The following is a 26631-nucleotide window of genomic DNA, read 5'->3' as shown; positions in this document are numbered from 1 at the left end:
ACACAGACCAATCACACCCTGCACATCATCTCTTTCATCTCCTCCCCTCAGGGAGGAGATACCAGTCCATCAGTGCTACAGTAGCACTTCAAGATTCAAAAACAGTTTTTTTCCGTACGCAGTACGTCTGCTAAATGAACATTGACTGTCCCCCCTCATATGCATTTCAACCGGACTGTGATAATGTATTATTGGTTTCTGTCTCTATTCATTCATCGTGCACTTTAAAATATCACCATGCACTTTATACTCTGTGTTGTATTGTTGTATGTTGTGTGTGTGCTACGGGTACATGGGAGCTCCCTAGTAATTTCGTTGTGACAACTGTGTATGCATTTGTGTGCAATGACAAATAAAAGCCTATTCCTATTCCAGAATTAGGCCTGTCACAATTATTACATAATGGCCTAATCACAATTATTTGAGATAATCACAATTATTTTCTACAATTGTCATAATTGTAAACATTTTCAAAAAATAGAAGATCTACAAGATCAGCTTCTGAGCTTGTAGATTGGCTTCTTCCACTGTTTTGTAAAATATTTTGAAAGTATAACATTATTCAATATCTGCCCTGTACAATTTGTGTTCGTAGTGTGTGCTGGTTGAACAACAAGGACATCAGCTCAACTCCACCAATTGTGATCAATATTCTAATCTATCTCTGTCTATACTGGTTTACTTGTCTCTCTCCAGAGTTTCCAGTCTCTCTCCAGTTCCAGTGGATCTCCAGTCTCACCCAGTGTGGTCATCTGTCCTCTGAGGTCCTTCACAGATGTGATTGATGTGGTGTCTGGTCTGAGAGACCAACTAGACAACATCCTGAAGACAACTTGGCCAGAGATATCAAAGAGAGGTGAGATTTAAATGTGTTTCTTGTTTTTCTAACCAGCCATCATAGTAAACATGGATTGATGAAGTCAGAAGGCAACTGGAGATATTTGAACTGGAGCAGACTGATGGTACACAGGTTGGCTGTCTGTCACATTGAACAGAAACATTGAAGAATTTAAGCAAGAATATTCCTCAAAGGAGAGATTAGGGTTAGATTTAAATGTCTTTATTGTGTTTTAACCGGATTTCTAAGTGTTGAAACAGTTTGTACAGGTGGAAGTATGTCTGGGAAGGCTACTAAAGCCTGTAGTATGGGAGGCAATAAATTGTGACCTGTGTTTCATGTCACCCGTCACCCGCTACAGTATATAAATGTACCATTTAAAATTTAACATTTATTATTATTATCATATTATTATTTCGTTCTTAATAAATTATCTTGAGGAGTTCTCTCTCCTGATTGGATGACATGTGAAACCCACCTGAAAATTTATTTTCTAGCTGTTTTACTGAAGAGCTGGGTGACACAGGGAGACAGCTGTTACTGAACACTATATAGCCTAATAGCAATGATTATTATCAAGCTATAATAGCTTGAACTTTTTGACAAAACCCTTGGAACTTCAGTTTAATCCATTCTTCAGTATGATGTCTGTCATATATGCTATATATGTGACTGTGCCTTTAAGAGAGCTACGTTACAACACTGCCGTAAAGCAGTTGGCTTTTACGTCAGTCGTATGTTGTGACCTCCTGTAGGCTCATGCTGTATGTTTTACATGCCTGAAGTCAGCAGTAAAGTCTATTGGATTTGACCCTTTGTGTGGACATTGAAATCCTTTACAATGTCATGATGACCTTTACTGTTTTCTTGTGTCTCCAGCGGAGCCTCAGACCAGAAAGGACTTTTTACACTGTGAGTCCATGTTGATGCAGGTTCTGAACGTTGAAGTTTCATTCTGATATGTTGTTATTTAAAGCTCTAATGCAGGGCTGCCAACTTTCAGGAAAATCTAGGAGTGAGACTCATCAGGGACGCACACATGAACGCGATTCTTAAAATGTGAAATTCTCTATTTAGCTGTCTTAGGGTCTTCTTTCATTTGTATCAGTCATTGCCATCAAACAATATATGTGAAGAGGTTAAATTGCGTGACTCTCACTCTTAAAGGGTGAGACTTGGCAGCTCTGTCTAATGAGTTTGATCTGAGAGACTAACTCTAAACACAATAAGGTTCATGAGGTTTGATTTTTCTTTTGTCGTGTGTTCTCACAGATTCCTCTCCTCTGTCTCTGGACATGAACACAATAAGCACAAAGCTCTCCCTGTCAGAGGAGAAGAGGAAGATGACTGCAACACAACAACAACAACCTTACCCTGATCATGCAGAGAGATTTACTTCGTACCGTCAGGTGATGTGTACAGAGGGTCTGTCTGAACGTTGTTACTGGGAAGTAGAGTGGAGTGGTAGAGGGGTTGATATAGCAGTCTGTTATAAAGACGTCAGCAGACAAACCCTCTTTGGAAACAATGATAAATCCTGGGGTTTACAGTGTATTGATAAAAACTACCGTTTCAAACACAACAGTGTTCAGACTAAAGTGTCAGGGCCTCTCTCCTCCAGATTGGGGGTGTACCTGGACCACAAGGCAGGTACTCTGTCCTTCTACAGTGTTTCTGACACAATGACTCTCCTACACACAGTTCAAACCACGTTCACACAACCTCTCTATCCAGGAATATGGGTTTGGAACTTTGGAGATACAGCAGAGCTGTGTAAGACATGGTAGACATGTTAAGAATACTGATGATGATATTCAGTTGAAAACTTTGTTTTCTTCATTTGATTATAGATGTTATCTTCTAGATAAAACATGTGTAAGAATGATGTGTACAGTATACTACACCATCATGATCAATCAATCCATTGTGTTCCGCTCATTACATTTCTTTAATAAGCCTGCTGCAGACAATCATTATACAGTATGCCCTGTTATCTTGTTGATATTACTACAGAGCCCTCTGTCAGTCAAATGATGATAATTTTCTTAATGTGCAACATTGTTTTCTCACTCAAACATACAGTATGTATGGTGTATACAGGGTATATCTGTCCATTTCTAAAGTGACAATTTAAGGACTTTTAAGACCTATTGAATACCTCCAAAATGAAAATTAAAACATGGCATTACTGCGTTAAAAGTAATCGACAAACTATACTGAAAATGTGTTAAACATTGACCAAATATTACCTGACAAATAGACAAGAAAATGTAAAAATAGCCGATCTACAAGCTCTCAAGCAGATCACAAGCAGATCACAATATTTATGAAGTCCAACTAAATATAATGCCTCAACTCCTGCAATTCCAAGTGGTTGTCAGGGTGGGGGGTGGGGGTCTTACTCCTCATGGTGTCAATAGGGTATTGTTTGTCAAAAGTTAATTGATTTATCGCTTATAAAAATATATTTCAATATGTTTTCTTTTACCCTCCCTTTTTTTTCTTATTTTATCTCCCATTTTGTAAATACAGTAGGAACGTTTGAGTCCTTCAATCAGTTACACACTTAAAACCTGCCATGTTAACAAAAACAAAAGAGGGGGGAAAAGCTTCTGTAATTTCTTTAATATCCGATCTACAAGCTCACAACATATCTGGCAAAATGAACAAAATATTTCAATTCATATAAAGGAGTTTGAGACTGTCAGGTAATCATAATGTTTTCATTAACTCTACTTCATTTACACTGACTTGTCTTTTCAAAATAAATGTGAGCACTGTGGCTGCAACCTCTATAGCAGAGTGTTTTAGTCTTATTTTGAAGAATGTTTCTCTTTCTGTGTGTGTGTGTGTGTGTGTGTGTGTGTGTGTGTGTGTGTGTGTGTGTGTGTGTGTGTGTGTGTGTGTGTGTGTGTGTGTGTGTGTGTGTGAAAAGTCTAACTTGTGTCTATGCTACATTGTTCCCTGGACAATGATCATATTTAAATATTATACATAGTGTAAATGTAATGCTGAGTTTTCTTTTATCCACTTTTTGTTTGACTAACTGTACACTTAAACAATGTTGCCAGTAATCTTCAATACATGTTCTATATACATGTAATGACTTTCCATCAGAGAATTCCACACATAGATTCATAATGAATGACATCATTGACATGACATATCATGGGTTAATGACTCATTAACGTTGGATTACAACTGGACTTTGTATCATTTATTACTTATTTTCCCGTTGAATGAACTGTCTCTTTTCTTCAGTCAGTTTATTAGAACTTCTTCAACAAAATAGAACAACAGTTTTCAAGTTCACATCACTTCCTCAATAGTACAATAGACCAGTGGTGTAAAGTAACTAAGTACATGTACTGAAGTACTGAACTTAAGTACAATTCGTAGGTATTTTTACTTTACTGTAGTACTTCCCATTTTCAATACTGAACATTTTATTGGACAGAAATGTAAAAACAGCACGAGTACAGTCAACCACTTGGTCTAAAAGGATAACACCACAAAAGTCCTTGCGGTCTTGTTTCCATTGGGGTTCTAGGTACTGGGGGCATTGACCCTTTGTCTATCTTAAAACTACATCCCATCACTCAAATACCCCTTAATTACCTCTGAGATGTAGTGGAGAATTAATAGTCACTAAGTCAGTCAATAGGCTGTTGTTTATCTATAACCCAGTGGTTCTCAACCTGTTCAGGCCGTGACCCCCAAAAATAATCATTATTGAACTGGTAACAGACTGTACAATGAAAGATTATAGGCCTTTAAATTGGTCAATTTAGCAAAGCGTTAAAACTGCACATTACAAAATACAGTAGCTGATCTGCAGTGAAGCTATTTTTGCTATTTTAAAATGGTTTTCAAAATAAAAAATAAGATAAGTCATAAGACGGCGTGCAAAATAGGGAATAAGTTTGATAAAGTGAGTGATACAGACAGCACAGCTGTAAAAAAAAAAAAGATACTTGACCCTATTATAAATGAGTCTATCGTGTCTATCAAATTCATGCAGTTTTAACATAATTCACCACATGTGTTTCAAGTTTCAATACAAAAATCCAATGTGTGGCCCTTCACTTTATCAAAGTCAGTTTGGCCCCTATAGGAAAAAAAACCCTGTTTTTTATGTCCAGTGAAGTCAAGACCTACAAAACCAAAACATCTGGGGGAAAAAAATTATTGTTTTTCTAAAAACATCATTCAATCATAATATCTCAGAATGTGACATATTATACATGCACAGTAGACTAATGATTATATTTCAGAAACTGATTCCCTGGGAAATACATATTAAAAAAATATGGCACACGCATATCATGTTTATTAACCACTTAAACCCCATATAGGTAACCAGCGTCCCGCAGGGCTCAATACTAGTGTATTTTCTGTTTTGGGTTATTGTTGGGAAAGCTTTCGCTGAAAATAGCCGATCGACAAGCTCACAACGCGTCGCAGCGCGACGCGTTGTGAGCTTGTCGATCTGCTATTTTCTGTGACCACAATACGGATGCTGGGGTTTTTAAGTGGTTAAAAATAATATTGAATATAGAAGTCCTAAGTACATTTGCTGTATCATTTTGTTTTGTTTATTTAGTCACAAGCTCTCTTTAATGCTTTTCATCAGTTAAACATTAATGAAAATCACAGACAGACTTAAAGGGACACTTCCCTGATTTTGAACCCAAATCCTGTTTTCATGAAGTCGAGGACAAAATAAAGATGATTTGGCAGTGCTTCTATGTTTTTATTTTGAATTTGGAATGTTTACTCTGTGACATCACAGGGTGAACCTCAGTTCCTCCTATAGACTACTTGGACTACAGTGTTTCCTGTAAACTGTAGTTCCAGTCTGAACTATACTAATATCAGCTGGAGTCCTGTGTGACTATATCTTCTCATGTGTGTACGCTCCAAATAGTTCTGCTGTCCCTATTTTGGCCATGTCATTAAACAAAAATATGATTTATTTATTGCTAACATAATGTGTTATTTTCACTACCTTTGTGCAACAGTGTCACACCACAAAGTAGGGCATTATTTTAAGAAAAAAATCATATAAAGTTGAAATATGGAGATAAAGGTTTTCTGCATAACAGCGACAATACAGTATTTTTGATCGTTTGAATGTGAGCTTGAACAAGCCTAAGTTTATCCAATAAAACATTAATATAATAAGCTGTACTTTTCATGTCATAGTCCTTTTCAAGAGCAGTGGACCTTAACCAAGAGATTAATGAAACACTACTCTGTATAGGGTCCTCAAACTAAATATTGTACAAAATCATTATGCCTTTACTCTGATATTTGCTCGAGAAAAAAATAGTTTCATTTGTATTGACAGCAAAATCCTGCATGACTATAAGCAAACAAATGGTGAACGCTGCGCCCTTGTGTCCAAAGTGAAACATAACCTGAAACAGAATCTCATTTAATGTAACTTTGCATTCACAGTATTGTTTGTTTTTGTTTTGTTTTTAGAATTCCACAAATTTAACAAATACGTACATTCAATTCTCACTGGAAAAGATTGACACAGTGAGGCTTGGAAAGGGAAAGCTAGTGATTATTATGAGGTCCTATTCAGAGGTCTGAGAGTGTTTTTAATGGTTAATGGTTTAATGGTTCCTTGTTTTCCTTCCAGAATACAGTAGCCTGCTTGCATAGTGTCTGTTGCTTTGCTGTCAAAGAACATGAGTTGTTGACCGTTCTGTTGTTTTCTTAATCATAATGCAGTTGTACAGTCTACCTTCTAATGTATTTAATTACAATAAAAGATTATAGGCATATCATTTGGTCTCTACACCTATATGCTTTTCTATTCCATGTAAACCAGCAGCCAATGCATAAACGTGTGTATAATTTGAAACTTGTGTGTTCTGAGCTTTTTTCATCTGGACCATGTACTGTACATAACACAGCTATGAAATACAGTAGGAGAGGTTTTATTGCACACAATGTCATACAGTAGATGTTTTTTTACAGTGAAGTAAATACCTAACCTAATAACCAAAGAATCTGGGGGAAAAAAACATTTTGTCCGTTATTCAACCATAATGTCTCAGAATGTGACATTATGTATGCGAATTAGACTAATGATTATATATCAAGAACTGATTCCCTGGGAAATGGCAGACGCATCATGCTTATTGTGATATTGTAACTGTGCTGATATCGAGAATAACCACTCCAGTATTTCAGGTCACTGTATGTTTATTTGCTTAAAGAAATAGTCCACATGAACCGGCTCAGGTAAACAACATCCTGCCTAGTACAGACTCCACTGCGCATGTCATAAAAACTTCTGACCAGAGTCACCAGACTTAGTATCTGATGCAGTTAAAGCTGTTAAACCAAAGGTCCAGTCGACTGTTCCACTGTCCTGTCCACTGAGGTCACCATACTGAATGGAATTCTTTCATCATCATTCAATTTGACAATGCTGCTGGCTTTTCTCTCACTTAATCAGTAAGAACTTAATCTTGTTTCCTGGAATAACACACAATTAATAATTACATCAACACTTCAGGTCCAACTCCAGCTGAACCTGAAAGAAAAGAGAATACAATACTCCAGCTGAACCTGTTTGTGCTTCACAGTCACTGTCTCTTTAAAACCACTGCCTCCTGCAAACATCCAGGAAGTCCCTCCCTTTGCCTCTCCTACTTTTCTTCACAAGAGACGAAACTCAGAACTGTTGTTTTCTCTCTCAGTCTCTCTTCAGAGTAAACCAAAGTGTTGTGTGTTTTCTCTCAGTGTGAGTGTGGTTGTCAGTCAAATGGCAGAACAACAGCAGCAACAGACATGTGAGCTGGACCAGGACCAGTTCTGTTGTTCTGTCTGTCTGGACCTTCTAAAGGAACCAGTGGGTCTACCGTGTGGACACAGTTACTGTAGAAGCTGTATTGAGGGTTACTGGGACCAGTATGAGGAGACTGGAGTCTACAGCTGTCCCCAGTGCAGAGAGAGCTTCAGTCCCAGACCTGTTCTGAGGAAGAACACCTTGCTGGCTGAGGTGAGATGACCTTACAAGTTACAACCACACATTAAACTACATGTTCTGATACACAAAACTCCTTGTTGACTATTGTGATAGATACATGGTAGTTATACTATATGTTGGTTGCTTACTAATACTACATGTTATGTTATGTATGTTGATACATTAACAATATATTGTTTGTCGACAAATACTATAAGAATGCTATTTATACAGCATGTTAGACCAGTGGTTCTCAAAGTGGGGTCTGGGGACCCCCAGGGGTCCATGAGGGGGTTCCAGGGGGTCCCCTGGTCCCAACAAAATGTGTTCAGAACAATGTGTTCAGAACAACACAGTCTGTTTAACCACTGTAACCCTATACATCAGCCACTTGAAAATTACAGATCTACAAGCTCACAATGCATCACAACACATTATGCAATACTTTGAAAACATTTTAACAACATAAATCTTGGGGGTCCCTGGCAGAACATTTTTACCTGGTAGTTTATTTGCAGTCTACTTACCTTATGCTGTCATTTTGTTGATAGGGTTAATGTACAGTAATTACTCTGATCTTTGACTGTGTTAGTCACTGGTTAACCATTAAACTCTCCCTATTCTTGGCATGTCATTCACTGTAGGCAAACATAATTCATAGGGTTCTAGTGGTTAAGAGTGTCTGCTAAATGGTTTACATTGTAATTTTCTTTCCTCGGCCTAGTGGCAATGTGCGTGCAAAGTTTCACGACAATCACATGCTGTGTTAATGATTTGTGGCATTTTGTTCAAAACGTATCACTCTTTGGAAGCCAATCTTAGCCAATCAGGATGGAATATGAAAAATCTGACAGAACCATGGTTAAATGACTATAGAGATACTGTGTTCTGATGTGCATGTTTGGACAAAATGTGTATGAGTAATACAAAAAAAGAATTGTTTTGCAAAAATCTAAATAATAACAGGCCGATCTGAAAAAAAATGGGCAAAAGTTCTGCTCTGACATCCATGGAGTTTGCGTGCACAGTTTCACTGCGATCGGGCCAACGGTGCCGGAGATTAGCTGCTCGCAGACAGACGGACACACACACGGTCGGACGGACGGACGGACGGACGGACGGGTTGCAAAACATAGTTTCCGGACATGCCTTTGGCCTGGTGGAGACAACAATGTGATAAAGATAATGATCTTACTAGATGAACTTGTAATGTCTCACTGTGTTTATCACCATGAACCTCACAATGACTGTGTTGTATTTGTCATCAGTGAGTGACCTCCCCTCCTCTTCTCTTTACTTCCAGGTTGTGATGAAGCTGAGCAGTACAGGAGGTCAGCAGTCTTCTGTCTCTGCTGCTCTGCTCTACGCCGGTCCAGCAGACGTGGCCTGTGATTTCTGCACCGGAGCCAGACGTCGCAAAGCTCTCATGTCTTGTCTGGCGTGTCTGGCCTCTTACTGTGAGACTCACCTCCAGCCTCACTACAATGTTCCTACTTGGAAGAAGCACAAACTAATCCCAGCCACCAACAAACTGCAGGAGAAGATGTGCTCCAGTCATGACAAGCTGATGGAGGTGTTCTGTCGCACAGACCGCCAGTGTATCTGCTATCTGTGCACCATGGATGAACATAAGGGCCATGACACGGTGTCAGCTGCTGCAGAGAAGGCAGAGAAACAGGTAGGACCATGATCACTTGAAGACAAATCATGAGAGAGATCATGTTTTAAAGACAGAAGCAGAACTAAATGACCATGTCAGAGACAAGAGACATTAATATCAGGGTGTTTTACAATGGAAAGTATTAAGTACACTCCTTTTGGACCCAATGAAAAACAGAGGCGATTGATAACTTTTCAAAAATGATTTCATGTACATTAATCTCGCACTTGCAAAAGTGTATTTGTAAATTACAAAGTAAATTTAAGATGATATAGGGATCCATACTAAACTGTTTGCAATTTCACTTATTTTGACTCTTTTAACCATGTTTTTTATCCTGTATACTGTATGAGTCCTCTCTCTCCTGATTGGATAGAATTGTTATCCTGACTTGAACATTATGTTTTGTTTACAAGCCAAACTGTCTCTTCCTGTTTCTTGCAGACACAGCTGGTGACAATTCAGGAGAAAGTCCAGCAGAAGATCCAGGAGAAAAAGAAGGAGCTGAAAGACCTGAGACAGGTCCTGGAGGCCCTGAACGTGAGCTGATATTATGATAATAGTTCTTATTCTTGTGTTTACTGTGGAAAGAGGAAAGATGGTGATGCTACGTATAATATGAATGAGACAGAGCCTTGTGTCATCAGAAGCATTAAAGCAGTGGTTCTTAAACCAATTAATATGTATTTGGCTGCAGACCCCCATTTGAACATATTTTATGTCAGCAACCCACGTATAAGATTAGTGTTGTTAAAATGTTTCATTATTTTTCACATTCTCTCACACATTTTAGAAAATAGCAGATCTACAAACTTGTAGAACGGCTATTTTCAAATACTGTAGCTGATGTCCTGAGGCCCAAAAATGTATTTCTGAAAAACGTATATTGCTATATCAGTGGTGCTCAAAACCTTTTCATGTCAAGGATAATTGTGTGTGTGTGTGTGTGTGTGTGTGTGTGTGTGTGTGTGTGTGTGTGTGTGTGTGCGTGTGCGTGTGTGTGTGTGTGAAGCAGAGCTCTGCAGAAGCAGCAGTGGAGGCCAGTGACAGGATCTTCAGTGAGATGATGGTCTCCATTGAGAGAAGACGCAGTGAGCTTAAAGAACTGATCAGAGATCAGCAGCAGACTGCAGTGGCTCAGACTGAGGCTCTCCTGAGGCAGCTGGAGGACCACATGGAGCAGCTGGAGAGGAGACATGCTGACCTGGAGGAGCTGTCCAACACTGATGACATCATCACTTTCATTCAGGTTCCACACATGGCATTTTACTGTTTGGTTTTGACTCATTTAGGAGAAATCAGCTTCATATTTCATCTCATTCCATCATGTCATATTATATTACATGCCATTACATCATAGTATATTACATGACATGGCATAACATGACATTATTAATACTGGTAGTTACTCATACTAAGATAGTTCTAGTATACAGTAGTTGTACAGACCACAATAACAATGTCAGAATTAAGCTTTTTCAAAAAATTGAAGATCTGCAAGATCAGCTTCTGAGCTTTTAGATTACATAACATTATTCAATATCTGCCCTGTACAATTTGTGTTCGTAGTGTGTGCTGGTTGAACAACAAGGACATCAGCTCAACTCCACCAATTGTGATCAATATTCTAATCTATCTCTGTCTATACTGGTTTACTTGTCTCTCTCCAGAGTTTCCAGTCTCTCTCCAGTTCCAGTGGATCTCCAGTCTCACCCAGTGTGGTCATCTGTCCTCTGAGGTCCTTCACAGATGTGATTGATGTGGTGTCTGGTCTGAGAGACCAACTAGACAGCATCCTGAAGACAACTTGGCCAGAGATATCAAAGAGAGGTGAGATTTAAATGTGTTTCTTGTTTTTCTAACCAGCCATCATAGTAAACATGGATTGATGAAGTCAGAAGGCAACTGGAGATATTTGAACTGGAGCAGACTGATGGTACACAGGTTGGCTGTCTGTCAGATTGAACAGTAACATTGAAGAATTTAAGCCAGACTATTCCTCAAAGGAAAGATTAGGGTTAGATTTAAATGTATTTATTGTGTTTTAACCGGTCCCTATACTGTACAGTACATTTAAGTGTTGAAACAGTTTGTACAGGTGGAAGTATGTCTGGGAAGGCTACTAAAGCCTGTAGTATGGGGGGCAGTAAATTAGTGTGACCTGCGTTTCATGTCACCCGCTACAGTATATAAATGCACCATTTACCATTTTTTATTATTATTATATTTTTGTGCTCAATAAATGATCTTGAGGAGTTCTCTCTCCTGATTGGATGAAATTTGTAACCCACCTGAAAATGTATTATAAATGTAAAATGAGAGACGGGGAGACAGCTGTTACTGAACAAACACTATATAATAGCAATGATGCTATAATAGCTTGAACTTTTTTGACAAACCCCTTGGAACTTCAGTTTAATCCATTCTTCAGTATGGTGTCTGTCATATATGCTATTTATGTGACTGTGCCTTTAAGAGAGCTACGTTACGACACTGCCGTAAAGCAGCATGTTGTCTTTTACGTCAGTCGTATGTTGTGACCTCCTGTAGGCTCACGCTGTATGTTTTACATGCCTGAAGTCAGCAGTAAAGTCTATTGGATTTGACCCTTTGTGTGGACATTGAAATCCTTTACAATGTCATGATGACCTTTACTGTTTTCTTGTGTCTCCAGTTGATGTTTTACATCCAGCGGAGCCTCAGACCAGAAAGGACTTTTTACAATGTGAGTCCATGTTGATGCAGGTTCTGAACGTTGAAGTTTCATTCTGATATGTTGTTATTTAAAGCTCTAATGAGTTTGATCTGAGAGACTAACTCTAAACACAATAAGGTTCATGAGGTTTGATTTTTCTTTTGTCGTGTGTTCTCACAGATTCCTCTCCTCTGTCTCTGGACATGAACACAATACACACAAAGCTCTCCCTGTCAGAGGAGAAGAGGAAGGTGACTTTAACACAACAACTACAACCTTACCCTGATCATGCAGAGAGATTTACTGCGTTCGGTCAGGTGATGTGTACAGAGAGTCTGTCTGAACGTTGTTACTGGGAAGTAGAGTGGAGTGGTACAGGGGTTCGTATAGCAGTCTGTTATAAAGACATCAGCAGACAAACCCTCTTTGGAAACAATGATAAATCCTGGGGTTTACAGTGCTTTAATAAAAACTACAGTTTCAGACACAACAGTGTTGACACTAAAGTGTCAGGGCCTTTCTCCTCCAGATTGGGGGTGTACCTGGACCACAAGGCAGGTACTCTGTCCTTCTACAGTGTTTCTGACACAATGACCCTCCTACACACAGTTCAAAGCACGTTCACACAACCTCTCTATCCAGGGATAATGGTTCAATGGAGATTTGGAGATACAGCAGAGCTGTGTAAGACATGGTAGACATGTTAAGAATACTGATGATGATATTCAGTTGAAGACTTTTTCTTCATTTGATGATAGATTTTCTCTTCTAGATAAAGCATGTGTAAGAATGATGTGTACAGTATACTACACCATCATGATCAATCAATCCATTGTGTTCCGCTCATTGCATTTCTTTAATAAACCTGCTGCAGACAATCATTCATATACAGTATGCCCTGTTATCTTGTTGATATTACTACAGATCCCTCTGTCAGTCTGTGTAGATTCATGGTTCTACTAAATGTAGTGGTTCTCAAACTGTCGGTCTGGAACCCCAGGGGGTCCCCAAATGATGATATTATGCTTAATGTGCAACATTGTTTTCTCACTCAACAGTAAACAACATACAGTATGTATAGTGTATACAGGGTATCTGCACATTTCTAAAGTGACAATTTAAGGACTTTTAAGACCTATTGAATACCTCTAAAAAATTAAAATAAAACATGGCATTACTGCGTCAAAAGTAATCAACAAACTATACTATAAAAACTGGTGAGCTTGTAGATCTGCTATTTTCACAATATTAATGAAATCAACTAAATGTAATGCTTCCACTCCTGCAATTCCAAGTGCTTTGTCAGGGTGGGTGGTCCCCTGTTCAAATATAATTATTTTCAGGGGTCCCCAGTTCAAATATGATTTTGGTGGGTCCCCAGTTCAAATATGATTTTGGGGGGTCCCCAGTTCAAATATTATTTTGGGGGGTCCCAAGTTGAAATAGGATTATTCTGGGAGGTCGCGGCCTGAAAAGTGTGAGAATCACTGGTGTAAGGTCTTACTCCTCAATGTGTCAATAGGGTATTGTGTGTCAACGGTTATTCGATTTAATCATTTATAAAAATATGTGTGTAAAAGTCAAACTTGTGTCTATGCTACATTGTTCCCTGCACAATGATAATAATTAAATATTTCCACACATAGATTCATAATGAATGACATCATTGACATGACATATCATGGGTTAATGACTCATTAACTTTGGATTACAGCTGGACTTTGTATCATTTATTACTTATTTTCCCGTTGAATGAACTGTCTCTTTTCTTCAGTCAGTTTATTAGAACTTCTTCAGCAAAATAGAACAACAGTTTTCAAGTAAACATCACTTCCTCAATAGTACAATTATAGACCAGTGGTGTAAACTAAGTACGTGTACTCAAGTACTGTACTTAAGTACAATTCGGAGGTATTTTTACTTTACTGTAGTACTTCCCATTTTCAATACTGAACATTATTGGACAGAAATGTAAAAACAGCACGAGTACAGTCAAACACTTTGTCTAAAAGGATAACACCACAAAAAGTCCTTGCGGTCTTGTTTCCATTGGGGTCCTAGGTACTGGGGGCATTGACCCTTTGACTATCTTAAAACTACATCCCATCACTCAAATACCCCTTAATTGCCTCTGAGATGTAGTGGAGAATTAATAGTCACTAAGTCAGTCAATAGGCTGTTGTTTATCTATAACCCAGTGGTTCTCAACCTGTTCAGGCCGTGACCCCCAAAAATAATCATAATTGAACTGGTAACAGACTGTACAATGAAAGATTATAGGCCTTTAAATTGGTCAATTTAGCAAAGCGTTAAAACTGCACATTACAAAATACGGTAGCTGATCTGCAGTGAAGCTATTTTCGCTATTTTAAAATGGTTTTCAAAATAAAAATTAAGATAAGTCCTAAGACGCTGTGCAAAATAGGGAATACGTTTGATAAAGTGAGTGATACAGACAGCACAGCTGTAAAAAAAAAAAAAAAAAAAGCGTCCGCTGGCCTGGCGGTCCAGGCGCATACCACATATCGTTGCTGTCCGGCAGGAACCAGCTAACTCCATTTTTCCGCTTTTGCATTTCTTTCCATAAATCAGGGCCATTGAACACCCTTTACGTCTGTGTGTTGATTAAAAAAATATTGAACCAATGAAAAGTATTAAAAAGCGCTTCTGACAAAACCAGCTAACTCCATTGGGTCATCAAACTTTCTGCTAAACCAGCTAAGTTCACCAAAGGGGGGTGGAGTTAGCTGGTTTAGCTGACTCAAGGCTCCACCCCCTTTTGACCTCAAACTTCATTGTGAGCTTGGAGGTCCATTCAGTTGTTCTTCAATGATGAACAAAACCTCCTAACTCCACTTTTTTTTTTTTTTTGTCGATCTGTTATTTTCTGTGACCACAATACGGATGCTGGGGTTTTTAAGTGGTTAAAATAATATTGAATATAGAAGTCCTAAGTATATTTGCGGTATCATTTTGTTTTGTTTATTTAGTCACAAGCTCTCTTTAATGCTTTTCATCAGTTAAACATTTATGAAAATCACAGACAGACTTAAAGGGCCACAGCTGGAGTCCTGTGTGACTATATCTTCTCATGTATGTACGCTCCAAATAGTTCTGCTGTCCCTATTTTGGCCATTAAACAACAATATGATTCATTTGTTTGCTATGTTTAACAAAATGTGTTATTTTCACTACCTTTGTGCAACAGTGTCACACCACAAAGTAGGGCATTATTTATTTTAAGAAAAAAATCATATAAAGTTGAAATATGGAGATAAAGGTTTTCTGCATAACAGCGACAATACAGTATTTTTGATAGTTTGAATGTGAGCTTGAACAAGCCTAAGTTTATCCAATAAAACATTAATATAATAAACTGTACTTTTCATGTCATAGTCCTTTTCAAGAGCAGTGGACCTTAACCAAGAGATTAATGAAACGCTACTCTGTTGGGTTGATAGTGTCCTCAAACTAAATATTGTACAAAATCATTATGCCTTTACTCTGATATTTGCTCAAGAAAAAAATAGTTTAATTTGTATTGACAGCAAAATCCTGCATGACTATAAGTAAACGAGTGGTGAACGCTGCCCCCTTGTATCCAAAGTGAAACATAACCTGAAACAGAATCTCATTTAATGTAACTTTGCATTCACAGCATTGTTTGTTTTTGTTTTGTTTTTAGAATTCCACAAGTTTAACAAATACGTACATTCAATTCTCACTGGAAAAGATTGACACAGTGAGGCTTGGAAAGGGAAAGTTAGTGATTATTATGAGGTCCTATTCAGAGGTCTGAGAGTGTTTAATGAATGGTTTATTGTTTTCCTTCCAGAATACGGTAGCCTATGCTTGCATATAGTGCCTGTTGCTTTGCTGTGAAAGAACATGAGGTGTTGACCGTTCCGTTGATGAACAGAGATTTACTATATTCCATTTCCCTTTTTAATTTTCTTAATCATAAGTTGTCTGTCTGTCAGTCTACCTTCTAGTGTATTTTAATTACAATAAAAGGTTATAGGCCTATAATTTGGTCTCTACACCTATGCTTTTCTATTCCATGTAAACCAACAGCCAATGCCTAAAAGTGTGTATAATTTGAAACTTGTGTGTTCTGAGCTTTTTCATCTGGACCATGTACATAACACAGCTATGAATTACTGTAGGAGAGGTATTATAGCACACAATGTCATAGATGTTTTTTTTTTTTTTTTTTTACAGTGAAGTCAAGACCTAAATAACCAAAGAATCTGGGGGAAAACATATTTTGTCCATCATTCAACCATAATGTCTCAGAATGTGACATTATGTATGCAAATTAGACTAATGATTATATTTCAAAAACTGATTCCCTGGGAAATACATATTTCAAAATGAAGGCAGACGCATCATGCTTGTTAAAAAAAAATGTGCAAAGTACAACAATTACATTAACAGTATCAACTATAGGCTACACTTGATAAGATGAAATGCAACTCAGAAGCAAATTTGAGAAAAATCCAGTTTGCTTCCAATGACAAGTGTACTAAACTATAGGTTACATGTTCATGTGTGTCCATGAGATCACGTGTCCCCTGACAGTTAAAGCTGTTAAACCAAAGGTCCAGTCGACTGTACCACTGTCCTGTCCACTGAGGTCACAATACTGAATGGAATTCATTCATCATCATTCAATTTGACAATGCTGCTGGCATTTCTCTCACTTAATCAGTAAGAACTTAATCTTGTTTCCTGAAATAACACACAATGAATAATTCCATGAACACTTCAGGTCTAACTCCAGCTGAACCTGAAGTGAGGGGACAAAAGAAAAGAGAATACAGATGACAAGCAACGACACAACAGCAATAAAGCATCACTGAATTGGCCACCAGATGTCACCCTTGTATCGTTTTCAGGTCTCCCCTTTATTATGATCAAGTTCTCCTGTCTTGCCATGACATATGTGTAATCCTAGAGAGTATTAGAGTGTTTCACTATAATATATGAGCTCAATGGAGTCTGAATTGGAGAGAATGTGGAACTAGTGAGAAAGTCGAGATATTTTACTAAATAAAAATACACATTTTCTGCCATAGCCTACTTTACCACAAAAAAATACCCCTGATTATCTTGCAACCTCGTGTCACCACCACCAGGCTTTTCCACACGGAGGGGAAATGATGGTGTAGTGTGAGAGTCCAGCTGTACAACGTTCAACCACAAGCTGAAACTGTTTGTGCTACACAGTCACTGTCTCTTTAAAACCACTGCCTCCTGCAAATATACAGGAAGTCACTCCCTTTGACTCTCCTACTTTTCTTCACAAGAAACGAAACTCAGAGCTGTTGTGTGTTTTCTCTCAGTGTGAGTGTGGTTGTCAGTCAAATGGCAGAACAACAACAGCAACAGACATGTGAGCTGGACCAGGACCAGTTCTGCTGTCCTGTCTGTCTGGACCTTCTAAAGCAACCAGTGACTCTACAGTGTGGACACAGTTACTGTAGAAGCTGTATTGAGGGTTACTGGGACCAGTATGAGGAGACTGGAGTCTACAGCTGTCCCCAGTGCAGAGAGAGCTTCAGTCCCAGACCTGTTCTGAGGAAGAACACCTTGCTGGCTGAGGTGAGATGACCTTACAAGTTACAACCACACATTAAACTACATGTTCTGATACACAAAACTCCTTGTTGACTATTGTGATAGATGGTAGTTATACTATATGTTGGTTACTTACTACACATTATGTTATGTATGTTGATAATGTCCACAAATACTAAGAATACCATTTAGATAGCATGTTAGACCAGTGGTTCTCAAAGTGGGGTCTGGGCACCCCCAGGGGTCCATGGGAGGAGTCCAGGGGGACCCGAACAAAATGTGTTAAAAGAGCATCACAGTCTGTTTAACCACTGTAACCCTATACATCAGCTACTTGAACATTGACAATTTACAAAATTACAATGCAATGTTATGCAATATTTTTAAAACATTTTAACAACCTAAATCTTGTATGGGGGTCCCTGGCACAAACAATTTTTCATATGGGGGTCCGTGGTCAAATACATATTAATTTGGGGGTCCTTGACATGAACATGTTTGAAAACCACTGGTTTAAACAGATGCTAGGTTTGATGGTATCTTAGTTTCTTTGCAGTCTACAGCACTTACATTATGCTGTCATTTTGTTGACTAGGGTAATTTACTCTGATCTTTGACTGTGTTAGTCACTGGTTAATCATTAAACTGTAGCGTCCCTATTGTTGCCATGTCATCATTCATTGTAGGCAAACATAATAGCAGATTCATAGGGTTCTAGTGGTGAAGAGTGTCTGCTAAACGCTTACATTGTAAATGTTTTAAAGCAATCAACTTTATGGAATGCAAAGTTCAGAACCACAGTGTTCAGATAATGTTACTATTATTATCAGATGAATTTACCTGTCATTTCTCACTGTGTTTATCACCATGAACCTCACAATGACTGTGTTGTATTTGTCATCAGTGAGCAGTGTTGGGATAGTTACTAAAACATAGTAATATGTTACTTATTACATATTACTTGTTTAAAAAGTAATGTAGTTACTTTACTTATTACTCCCTGCCAAAAGTACCTAGTTACTTATTACTTTAGTTACTTTTTTTTTCTCGCCCCCAGTAATTTGCATCCTTTCTCCCCAAAAGTCTGACTTTGCATTTTCAACATTAGCAGTTGTTTTTTTTCTCTTTTCTGCAGCCTACATTGTAAAATCCTCATTGTACACTCATTTGAATTATATTAACACTAAGACTTTTACAGTGTATGAATTCATAACTTACAGACTAAATGAAAACCATTTGACGACTATGAATTGAATACTAAGGACCTCAATGGAAACAAGTATTTTAAATGTATTTAATGTATTTTTTGCCTAATAAAATATTCAAATTCAAACACCTGGGCTCAAACAGATAATGACTCATCATGAGACACAATCTGCGTCAGACAGAAAACAGACGTCAAACAGTCAGTGACCTATAGTATATATATATATTGAAAATAGCCGACCTACAAGCTTACGGCGCATCTTCATCGGTTAACAAGTCGCTTATAATAAGCAGACATGGCAACACTGTTTGTTCCGGTTTAAGGGCGGCCCGCCCTTCCGCAGCTGATAATAATTCACACAGACAAGTGCGCAACGTTTCCGTATCCGCTCTAGACCGGATCAGCAAGCAGCCTGCATAGCAACTCGATCCCAACCAGTCTATCATTATATCAATGGACCAAAAACAACACAGGATCAAATAAACACACTCAAACCCAGAGTACCACCGAGGCTCGTGAAAAAAAGTAATAAGTTACTTTTTGAAAAAAAGTAAAGGTAATATTATTACTCAAAACGTGAAAGTAATTAGTTACGTTACTAGTTACTGGGAAAAGGTAATAATATTACTTTAAGTTACATATTACTTTAGTTACTTCCCAACACTGTCAGTGAGTGACCTCCCCTCCTCTTCTCTTTACTTCCAGGTTGTGATGAAGCTGAGCAGTACAGGAGGTCAGCAGTCTTCTGTCTCTGCTGCTCTGCTGTACGCCGGTCCAGCAGACGTGGCCTGTGATTTCTGCACCGGAGCCAGACGTCACAAAGCTCTCATGTCTTGTCTGGCGTGTCTGGCCTCTTACTGTGAGACTCACCTCCAGCCTCACTACAATGTTCCTGTGTTGAAGAAGCACAAGCTGGTCCCAGCCACCAACAAACTGCAGGAGAAGATGTGCTCCAGTCATGACAAGCTGATGGAGGTGTTCTGTCGCACAGACCGCCAGTGTATCTGCTATCTGTGCACCATGGATGAACATAAGGGCCATGACACGGTGTCAGCTGCTGCAGAGAAGGCTGAGAAACAGGTAGGACCACCATCACTTGAAGACAAATCATAAGATAGAGCATGTTTTAAAGACAGAAGCAGAACTAAATGACCATGTCAGAAGACATTAAAATCATGATGTCTTACAATGGAAAGTATTAAGTACACAACTTTTGGACCCAATGAAAACAGAGGCGATTGATAACTTTTCAAAAATTATTTCATGTACGTTAATCTTGCACCTACAAAAGTGTATTTGTAAGTTACAAAGTTAATTTAAGATGATGTGTGGATCCATACTAAACTGTTTCCAATTTCACTTTTTTTACCCTTTTTACCCTGTTTTTACCCTGTATTATGTATGAGTTCTCTCTCTCTCCTGATTGGATAGAATTAGTATCCTGACTTGAAAATGTGCTTTGTTTACAAGCCAAACTGTCTCTTCCTGTTTCTTGCAGAAACAGCTGGTGACAATTCAGGAGGAAGTCCAGCAGAAGATCCAGGAGAAAAAGAAGGAGCTGAAAGACCTGAGACAGGTCCTGGAGGCCCTGAACGTGAGCTGATATTATTATGATAATAGTTCTTGTTCTTGTGTTTACTGTGGAAAGAGGAAAGATGGTGATGCTACGTATAATATGGATGAGACAGAGCCTTGTGTCATCAGAAGCACTAAAGCAGTGGTTCTTAAACCAATTAATATGTATTTGGCTGCAGACATCCATTTGAACATATTTTATGCCAGCAACCCACGTATAAGATTAGTGTTGTTAAAATGTTTCAAAATTGTTCATTATTTTTCACATTCTCTCACAAATTTCAGAAAATAGGAGATCTACAAACTCACTGCGATGCATTCGCCATGTGTTGGGAACATGTAGAACGGCTATTTTCAAGTACTGTAGCTGATGTCCTGAGGCCGATTCTAAAAATGTCTTTCAGAAAAACGTATATTGTTATATCAGTGGTGCTCAAAACCTTTTCATGTCAAGGATAACACAAAAGTGTGTGTGTGTGTGTGTGTGTGTGTGTGTGTGTGTGTGTGTGTGTGTGTGTGTGTGTGTGTGTGTGTGTGTGTGTGTGTGTGTGTGTGTGTGTGTGAAGCAGAGCTCTGCAGAAGCAGCAGTGGAGGCCAGTGACAGGATCTTCAGTGAGATGATGGTCTCCATTGAGAGAAGACGCAGTGAGCTTAAAGAACTGATCAGAGATCAGCAGCAGACTGCAGTGGCTCAGACTGAGGCTCTCCTGAGGCAGCTGGAGGACCACATGGAGCAGCTGGAGAGGAGACATGCTGACCTGGAGGAGCTGTCCAACACTGATGACATCATCACTTTCATTGAGGTTCCACACATGGCATTTTACTGTTTGGTTTTGACTCATTTAGGAGAAATCAGCTTCATATTTCATCTCATTCCATCATGTCATATTATATGACATTCCATTACATAGTATATTATATGACATGGCATAACATGACATTATTAATGCTGGTAGTTACTAATACTAATATAGTTCTAGTATACAGTAGTTGTACAGACCACAATAACAATGTCAGAATTAGGCCTGTCACAATTATTACATAATGGCCTAATCACAATTATTTGAGATGATCACTATTTGAATTTTCCCAAAATAGCAGACCTACTATTAACAAAAAAAAACAAGAGGCCATTGGAGAGCCTGATTTTATAGGGACACATGATCTGATGCAGGACAATGTCACTATGACAGAAAGAGACAAGATGGGTCTGTTCCAAACCATATACAGTACTCTGTTGCCACACTCGTTCATTCGCCCCATAAATCACAATGGAAGCCGTGAGCTTATTTCCACTATTTCTAAAATATACAGTATACATTATGAAATATCTGCCCTGTGCAATTTGTGTTCGTAGATTGGAACATAAATGTAATATCTATTGATTTTCCAAAAACACAATCACATTGTTAATCGCTAGTTTTAGTTAACTGGTTGAACAACAAGGACATCAGCTCAACTCCATAATTGTGATCAATGTACTAATCTAATGATCTCTTGGTTTAATGTTCTTCCATCCCTGTCTATACTGGTTTACTTTCTGTCTCTCTCCAGAGTTTCCAGTCTCTCTCCAGTTCCAGTGGATCTCCAGTCTCACCCAGTGTGGTCATCTGTCCTCTGAGGTCCTTCACAGATGTGATTGATGTGGTGTCTGGTCTGAGAGACCAACTAGACAACATCCTGAAGACAACTTGGCCAGAGATATCAAAGAGAGGTGAGATTTAAATGTGTTTCTTGTTTTTCTAACCAGCCATCATAGTAAACATGGATTGATGAAGTCAGAAGGCAACTGGAGATATTTGAACTGGAGCAGACTGATGGTACACAGGTTGGCTGTCTGTCAGATTGAACAGTAACATTGAAGAATTTAAGCAAGAATATTCCTCAAAGGAAAGATTAGAGTTGGATTTAAATGTATTTATTGTGTTTTAACCGGCCCCTATACTGTACAGTACATTTCTAAGTGTTGAAACAGTTTGTACAGGTGGAAGTATGTCTGGGAAGGCTACTAAAGCCTGTAGTATGGGGGGCAATAAATTATTGTGACCTGTGTTTCATGTCACCTGCTACAGTATATAAATGCACCGTTTACCTTTTTTTTTATTATTATTATTATATTTTTGTGCTCAATAAATGATCTTGAGGAGTTTTCTCTCCTGATTGGATGAAATGTGTAACCCACAAGATGTATTATAAATGTAAAATGAGAGACGGGGAGACAGTTGTTACTGAACAAACACTATATAATAGCAATGATGCTATTATAGCTTGAACGTTTTGACAAAACCCTTGGAACTTCAGTTTAATCCATTCTGATGTCTGTCATATATGCTATATATGTGGCTGTGCCTTTAAGAGAGCTACGTTACGACACTGCCGTAAAGCAGGCATGTTGTCATTTACGTCAGTCGTATGTTGTGACCTCCTGTAGGCTCACGCTACGCTGTATGTTTTACATGCCTGAAGTCAGCAGTAAAGTCTATTGGATTTGACCCTTTGTGTGGACATAGAAATCCTTTACAATGTCATGATGACCTTTACTGTTTTCTTGTGTCTCCAGTTGATGTTTTACATCCAGCGGAGCCTCAGACCAGAAAGGACTTTTTACAATGTGAGTCCATGTTGATGCAGGTTCTGAACGTTGAAGTTTCATTCTGATATGTTGTTATTTAAAAGCTCTAATGAGTTTGATCTGAGAGACTAACTCTAAACACAATAAGGTTCATGAGGTTTGATTTTTCTTTTGTCGTGTGTTCTCACAGATTCCTCTCCTCTGTCTCTGGACATGAAAACAATATGCAAATATCTCTCCCTGTCAGAGGAGAAGAGGAAGGTGACCTTAACACAACAACAACAACCTTACCCTGATCATGCAGAGAGATTTACTAACTGTCAGGTGATGTGTACAGAGGGTCTGTCTGAACGTTGTTACTGGGAAGTAGAGTGGAGTGGTAAAGGGGTTTATATAGCAGTCTGTTATAAAGACATCAACAGAAAAAACGCCTTTGGAAACAATGATAAATCCTGGTGTTTACAGTGCTATGATAAAAACTACAGTTTCAAACACAACAGTGTTGACACTAAAGTGTCAGGGCCTTTCTCCTACAGAGTGGGGGTGTACCTGGACCACAAGGCAGGTACTCTGTCCTTCTACAGTGTTTCTGACACAATGACCCTCCTACACACAGTTCAAACCACGTTCACACAACCTCTCTATCCAGGGATAAGGCCTATATGCTATACAGCTACAGCAGAGCTGTGTAAGACATGGTAGACGTGTTAAGAATACTGATGATGATATTCAGTTGAAAACTTTGTTTTCTTCATTTGATGATAGATGTTCTCTTCTAGATAAAGCATGTGTAAGAATGATGTGTACAGTATACTACACCATCATGATCATTCAATCCATTGTGTTCCACTCATTACATTTCTTTAATAAACCTGCTGCAGACAATCATTATACAGTATGCCCTGTTATCTTGTTGATATTACTATAGAGCCCTCTGTCAGTCAAATGATGATAATTTTCTTAATGTGCAACGTTGTTTTCTCACTCAAACATACAGTATGTATGGTGTATACAGGGTATCTGTCCATTTCTAAAGTGACAATTTAAGGACTTTTAAGACCTATTGAATAAAACATGGCATTACTGCGTTAAAAGTAATCAACAAACTATACTAAAAATGTGTTAAACATTGGCCCAATATTACCTGACAAATAGACAAAAAAAAATAAAAATAGCCGATCTACAAGCTCTCAAGCAGATCACAATATTTATGAAGTCCAACTAAATATAATGCCTCAACTCCTGCAATTCTAAGTGGTTGTCAGGGTGGGGGGTGGGGGTCTTACTCCTCATGGTGTCAATAGGGTATTGTGTGTCAAAAGTTAATTGATTTATCGCTTATAAAAATATATTTCAATATGTTTTCTTTTACCCTCCCTTTTTTTCTTTTTTATCTCCCATTTTGTAAATACAGTAGGAACGTTTGAGTCCTTCAATCAGTTACACACTTAAAACCTGCCATGTTAACAAAAACAAAAGAGGGGGGAAAAGCTTCTGTAATTTCTTTAATATCCGATCTACAAGCTCACAACATATCTGGCAAAATGAACACAATATTTCAATTCATATAAAGGAGTTTGAGACTGTCAGGTAATCATATTTTTTTCATTAACTCTACTTCATTTACACTGACTTGTCTTTTCAAAATAAATGTGAGCACTGTGGCTGCAACCTCTATAGCAGAGTGTTTTAGTCTTATTTTGAAGAATGTTTCTCTTTCTGTGTGTGTGTGTGTGTGTGTGTGTGTGTGTGTGTGTGTGTGTGTGTGTGTGAAAAGTCTAACTTGTGTCTATGCTACATTGTTCCCTGGACAATGATCATATTTAAATATTATACATAGTGTAAATATAATGCTGAGTTTTCTTTTATCCACTTTTTGTTTGACTAACTGTACACTTAAACAATGTTGCCAGTAATCTTCAATACATGTTCTATATACATGTAATTACTTTCCATCAGAGGCTTCCACACATAGATTCATAATGAATGACATCATTGACATGACATATCATGGGTTAATGACTCATTAACGTTGGATTACAACTGACTTTGTATCATGTATTACTTATTTTCCTGTTGAATGAACTGTCTCTTTTCTTCAGGCAGTTTATTAGAACTTCTTCAGCAAAATAGAACAACAGTTTTCAAGTTCACATCACTTCCTCAATAGTACAATAGACCAGTGGTGTAAAGTAACTAAGTACATGTACTGAAGTACTGAACTTAAGTACAATTCGTAGGTATTTTTACTTTACTGTAGTACCATTTTCAATACTGAACGTTTTATTGGACAGAAATGTAAAAACAGCACGAGTACAGTCAAACACTTTGTCTAAAAGGATAACACCACAAAAGTCCTTGCGGTCTTGTTTCCATTGGGGTTCTAGGTACTGGGGGCATTGACCCTTTGACTATCTTAAAACTACATCCCATCACTCAAATACCCCTTAATTGCCTCTGAGATGTAGTGGAGAATTAATAGTCACTAAGTCAGTCAATAGGCTGTTGTTTATCTATAACCCAGTGGTTCTCAACCTGTTCAGGCCGTGACCCCCAAAAATAATCATAATTGAACTGGTAACAGACTGTACAATGAAAGATTATAGGCCTTTAAATTGGGTAATTTAGCAAAGCGTTAAAACAGCACATTACAAATACAGTAGCTGATCTGCAGTGAAGCTATTTTCGCTATTTTAAAATGGTTTTCAAAATAAAAAATAAGATAAGTCATAAGACGCCGTGCAAAATAGGGAATACGTTTGATAAAGTGAGTGATACAGACAGCACAGCTAAAAAAATAAATACATACTTGACCCTATTATAAATTAGTCTATCGTGTCTATCAAATTCATGCAGTTTTAACATAATTCACCACTATGTGTTTCAAGTTTCAATACAAAAATCCAATGTGTGGCCCTTCACTCACTTTATTAAAGTCAGTTTGGCCCCTATAGAAAAAAAAAACTGTTTTTTATGTCCAGTGAAGTCAAGACCTACAAAACCAAAACATCTGGGGAAAAAATGATTGCTTTTCTAAAAACATCATTCAATCATAATATCTCAGAATGTGACATATTATGCATGCACAGTAGACTAATGATTATATTTCAGAAACTGATTCCCTGGGAAATACATATTTCAAAATGATGGCAGACGCTTATCATGTTTATTAACCACTTAAACCCCATATGGGTAACCAGAGTCCCTCAGGGCTCAACACTAGTGTCTTTTATGTTTTGGTTATTGTGGGGAAAGCTTTCGCTGAAAATAGCTGATCGACAAGCTTGTGAGCTTGTAAAATAGAAACTTGAAAATAGCCGATCGACAAGCTCACAACAACGCGTCGCGCTGCGATTGTTGTGAGCTTGCGTTGTTGTGAGCTTGTCGATCTGCTATTTTCTGTGACCACAATACGGATGCTGGGGTTTTTAAGTGGTTAAAAATAATATTGAATATAGAAGTCCTAAGTACATTTGCTGTATCATTTTGTTTTGTTTATTTAGTCACAAGCTCTCT

The 26631-nt window shown here is 38.1% G+C and overlaps 3 protein-coding genes across 3 annotated transcripts in view; all 3 read left to right on the top strand.

Annotated features, from left to right (window-relative positions):
* Window positions 1-26631, top strand: part of LOC311034710 (E3 ubiquitin-protein ligase TRIM47-like) — a 73957-nt gene that overhangs the window by 14354 nt on the left and 32972 nt on the right. The gene's annotated exons all lie outside the window — the stretch shown is intronic.
* Window positions 7083-13425, top strand: LOC311035202 (E3 ubiquitin/ISG15 ligase TRIM25-like; the record flags this gene model as incomplete). Its single annotated transcript, XM_084043281.1, has 8 exons — window positions 7083-7096; window positions 7601-7859; window positions 9130-9504; window positions 9931-10026; window positions 10502-10845; window positions 11138-11316; window positions 12161-12211; window positions 12362-13425. The coding sequence occupies 8 exons, from the start codon at window positions 7083-7085 to the stop codon at window positions 12877-12879; spliced, it is 1836 nt and encodes a 611-aa protein (XP_083899407.1). The 3' UTR covers window positions 12880-13425.
* LOC311035201 (E3 ubiquitin-protein ligase TRIM47-like) lies at window positions 17549-24355 on the top strand (the record flags this gene model as incomplete). Its single annotated transcript, XM_084043280.1, has 7 exons — window positions 17549-17791; window positions 19674-20048; window positions 20467-20562; window positions 21113-21346; window positions 22053-22257; window positions 23104-23154; window positions 23306-24355. The coding sequence occupies 7 exons, from the start codon at window positions 17549-17551 to the stop codon at window positions 23815-23817; spliced, it is 1716 nt and encodes a 571-aa protein (XP_083899406.1). The 3' UTR covers window positions 23818-24355.

This window comes from Gymnoscopelus microlampas (assembly GCF_963454915.1).
Source record: "Gymnoscopelus microlampas genome assembly, chromosome: 19".
In the NCBI taxonomy this organism is placed as follows: domain Eukaryota; kingdom Metazoa; phylum Chordata; class Actinopteri; order Myctophiformes; family Myctophidae; genus Gymnoscopelus; species Gymnoscopelus microlampas.
This window is presented reverse-complemented; position numbering and strand designations above follow the sequence as displayed.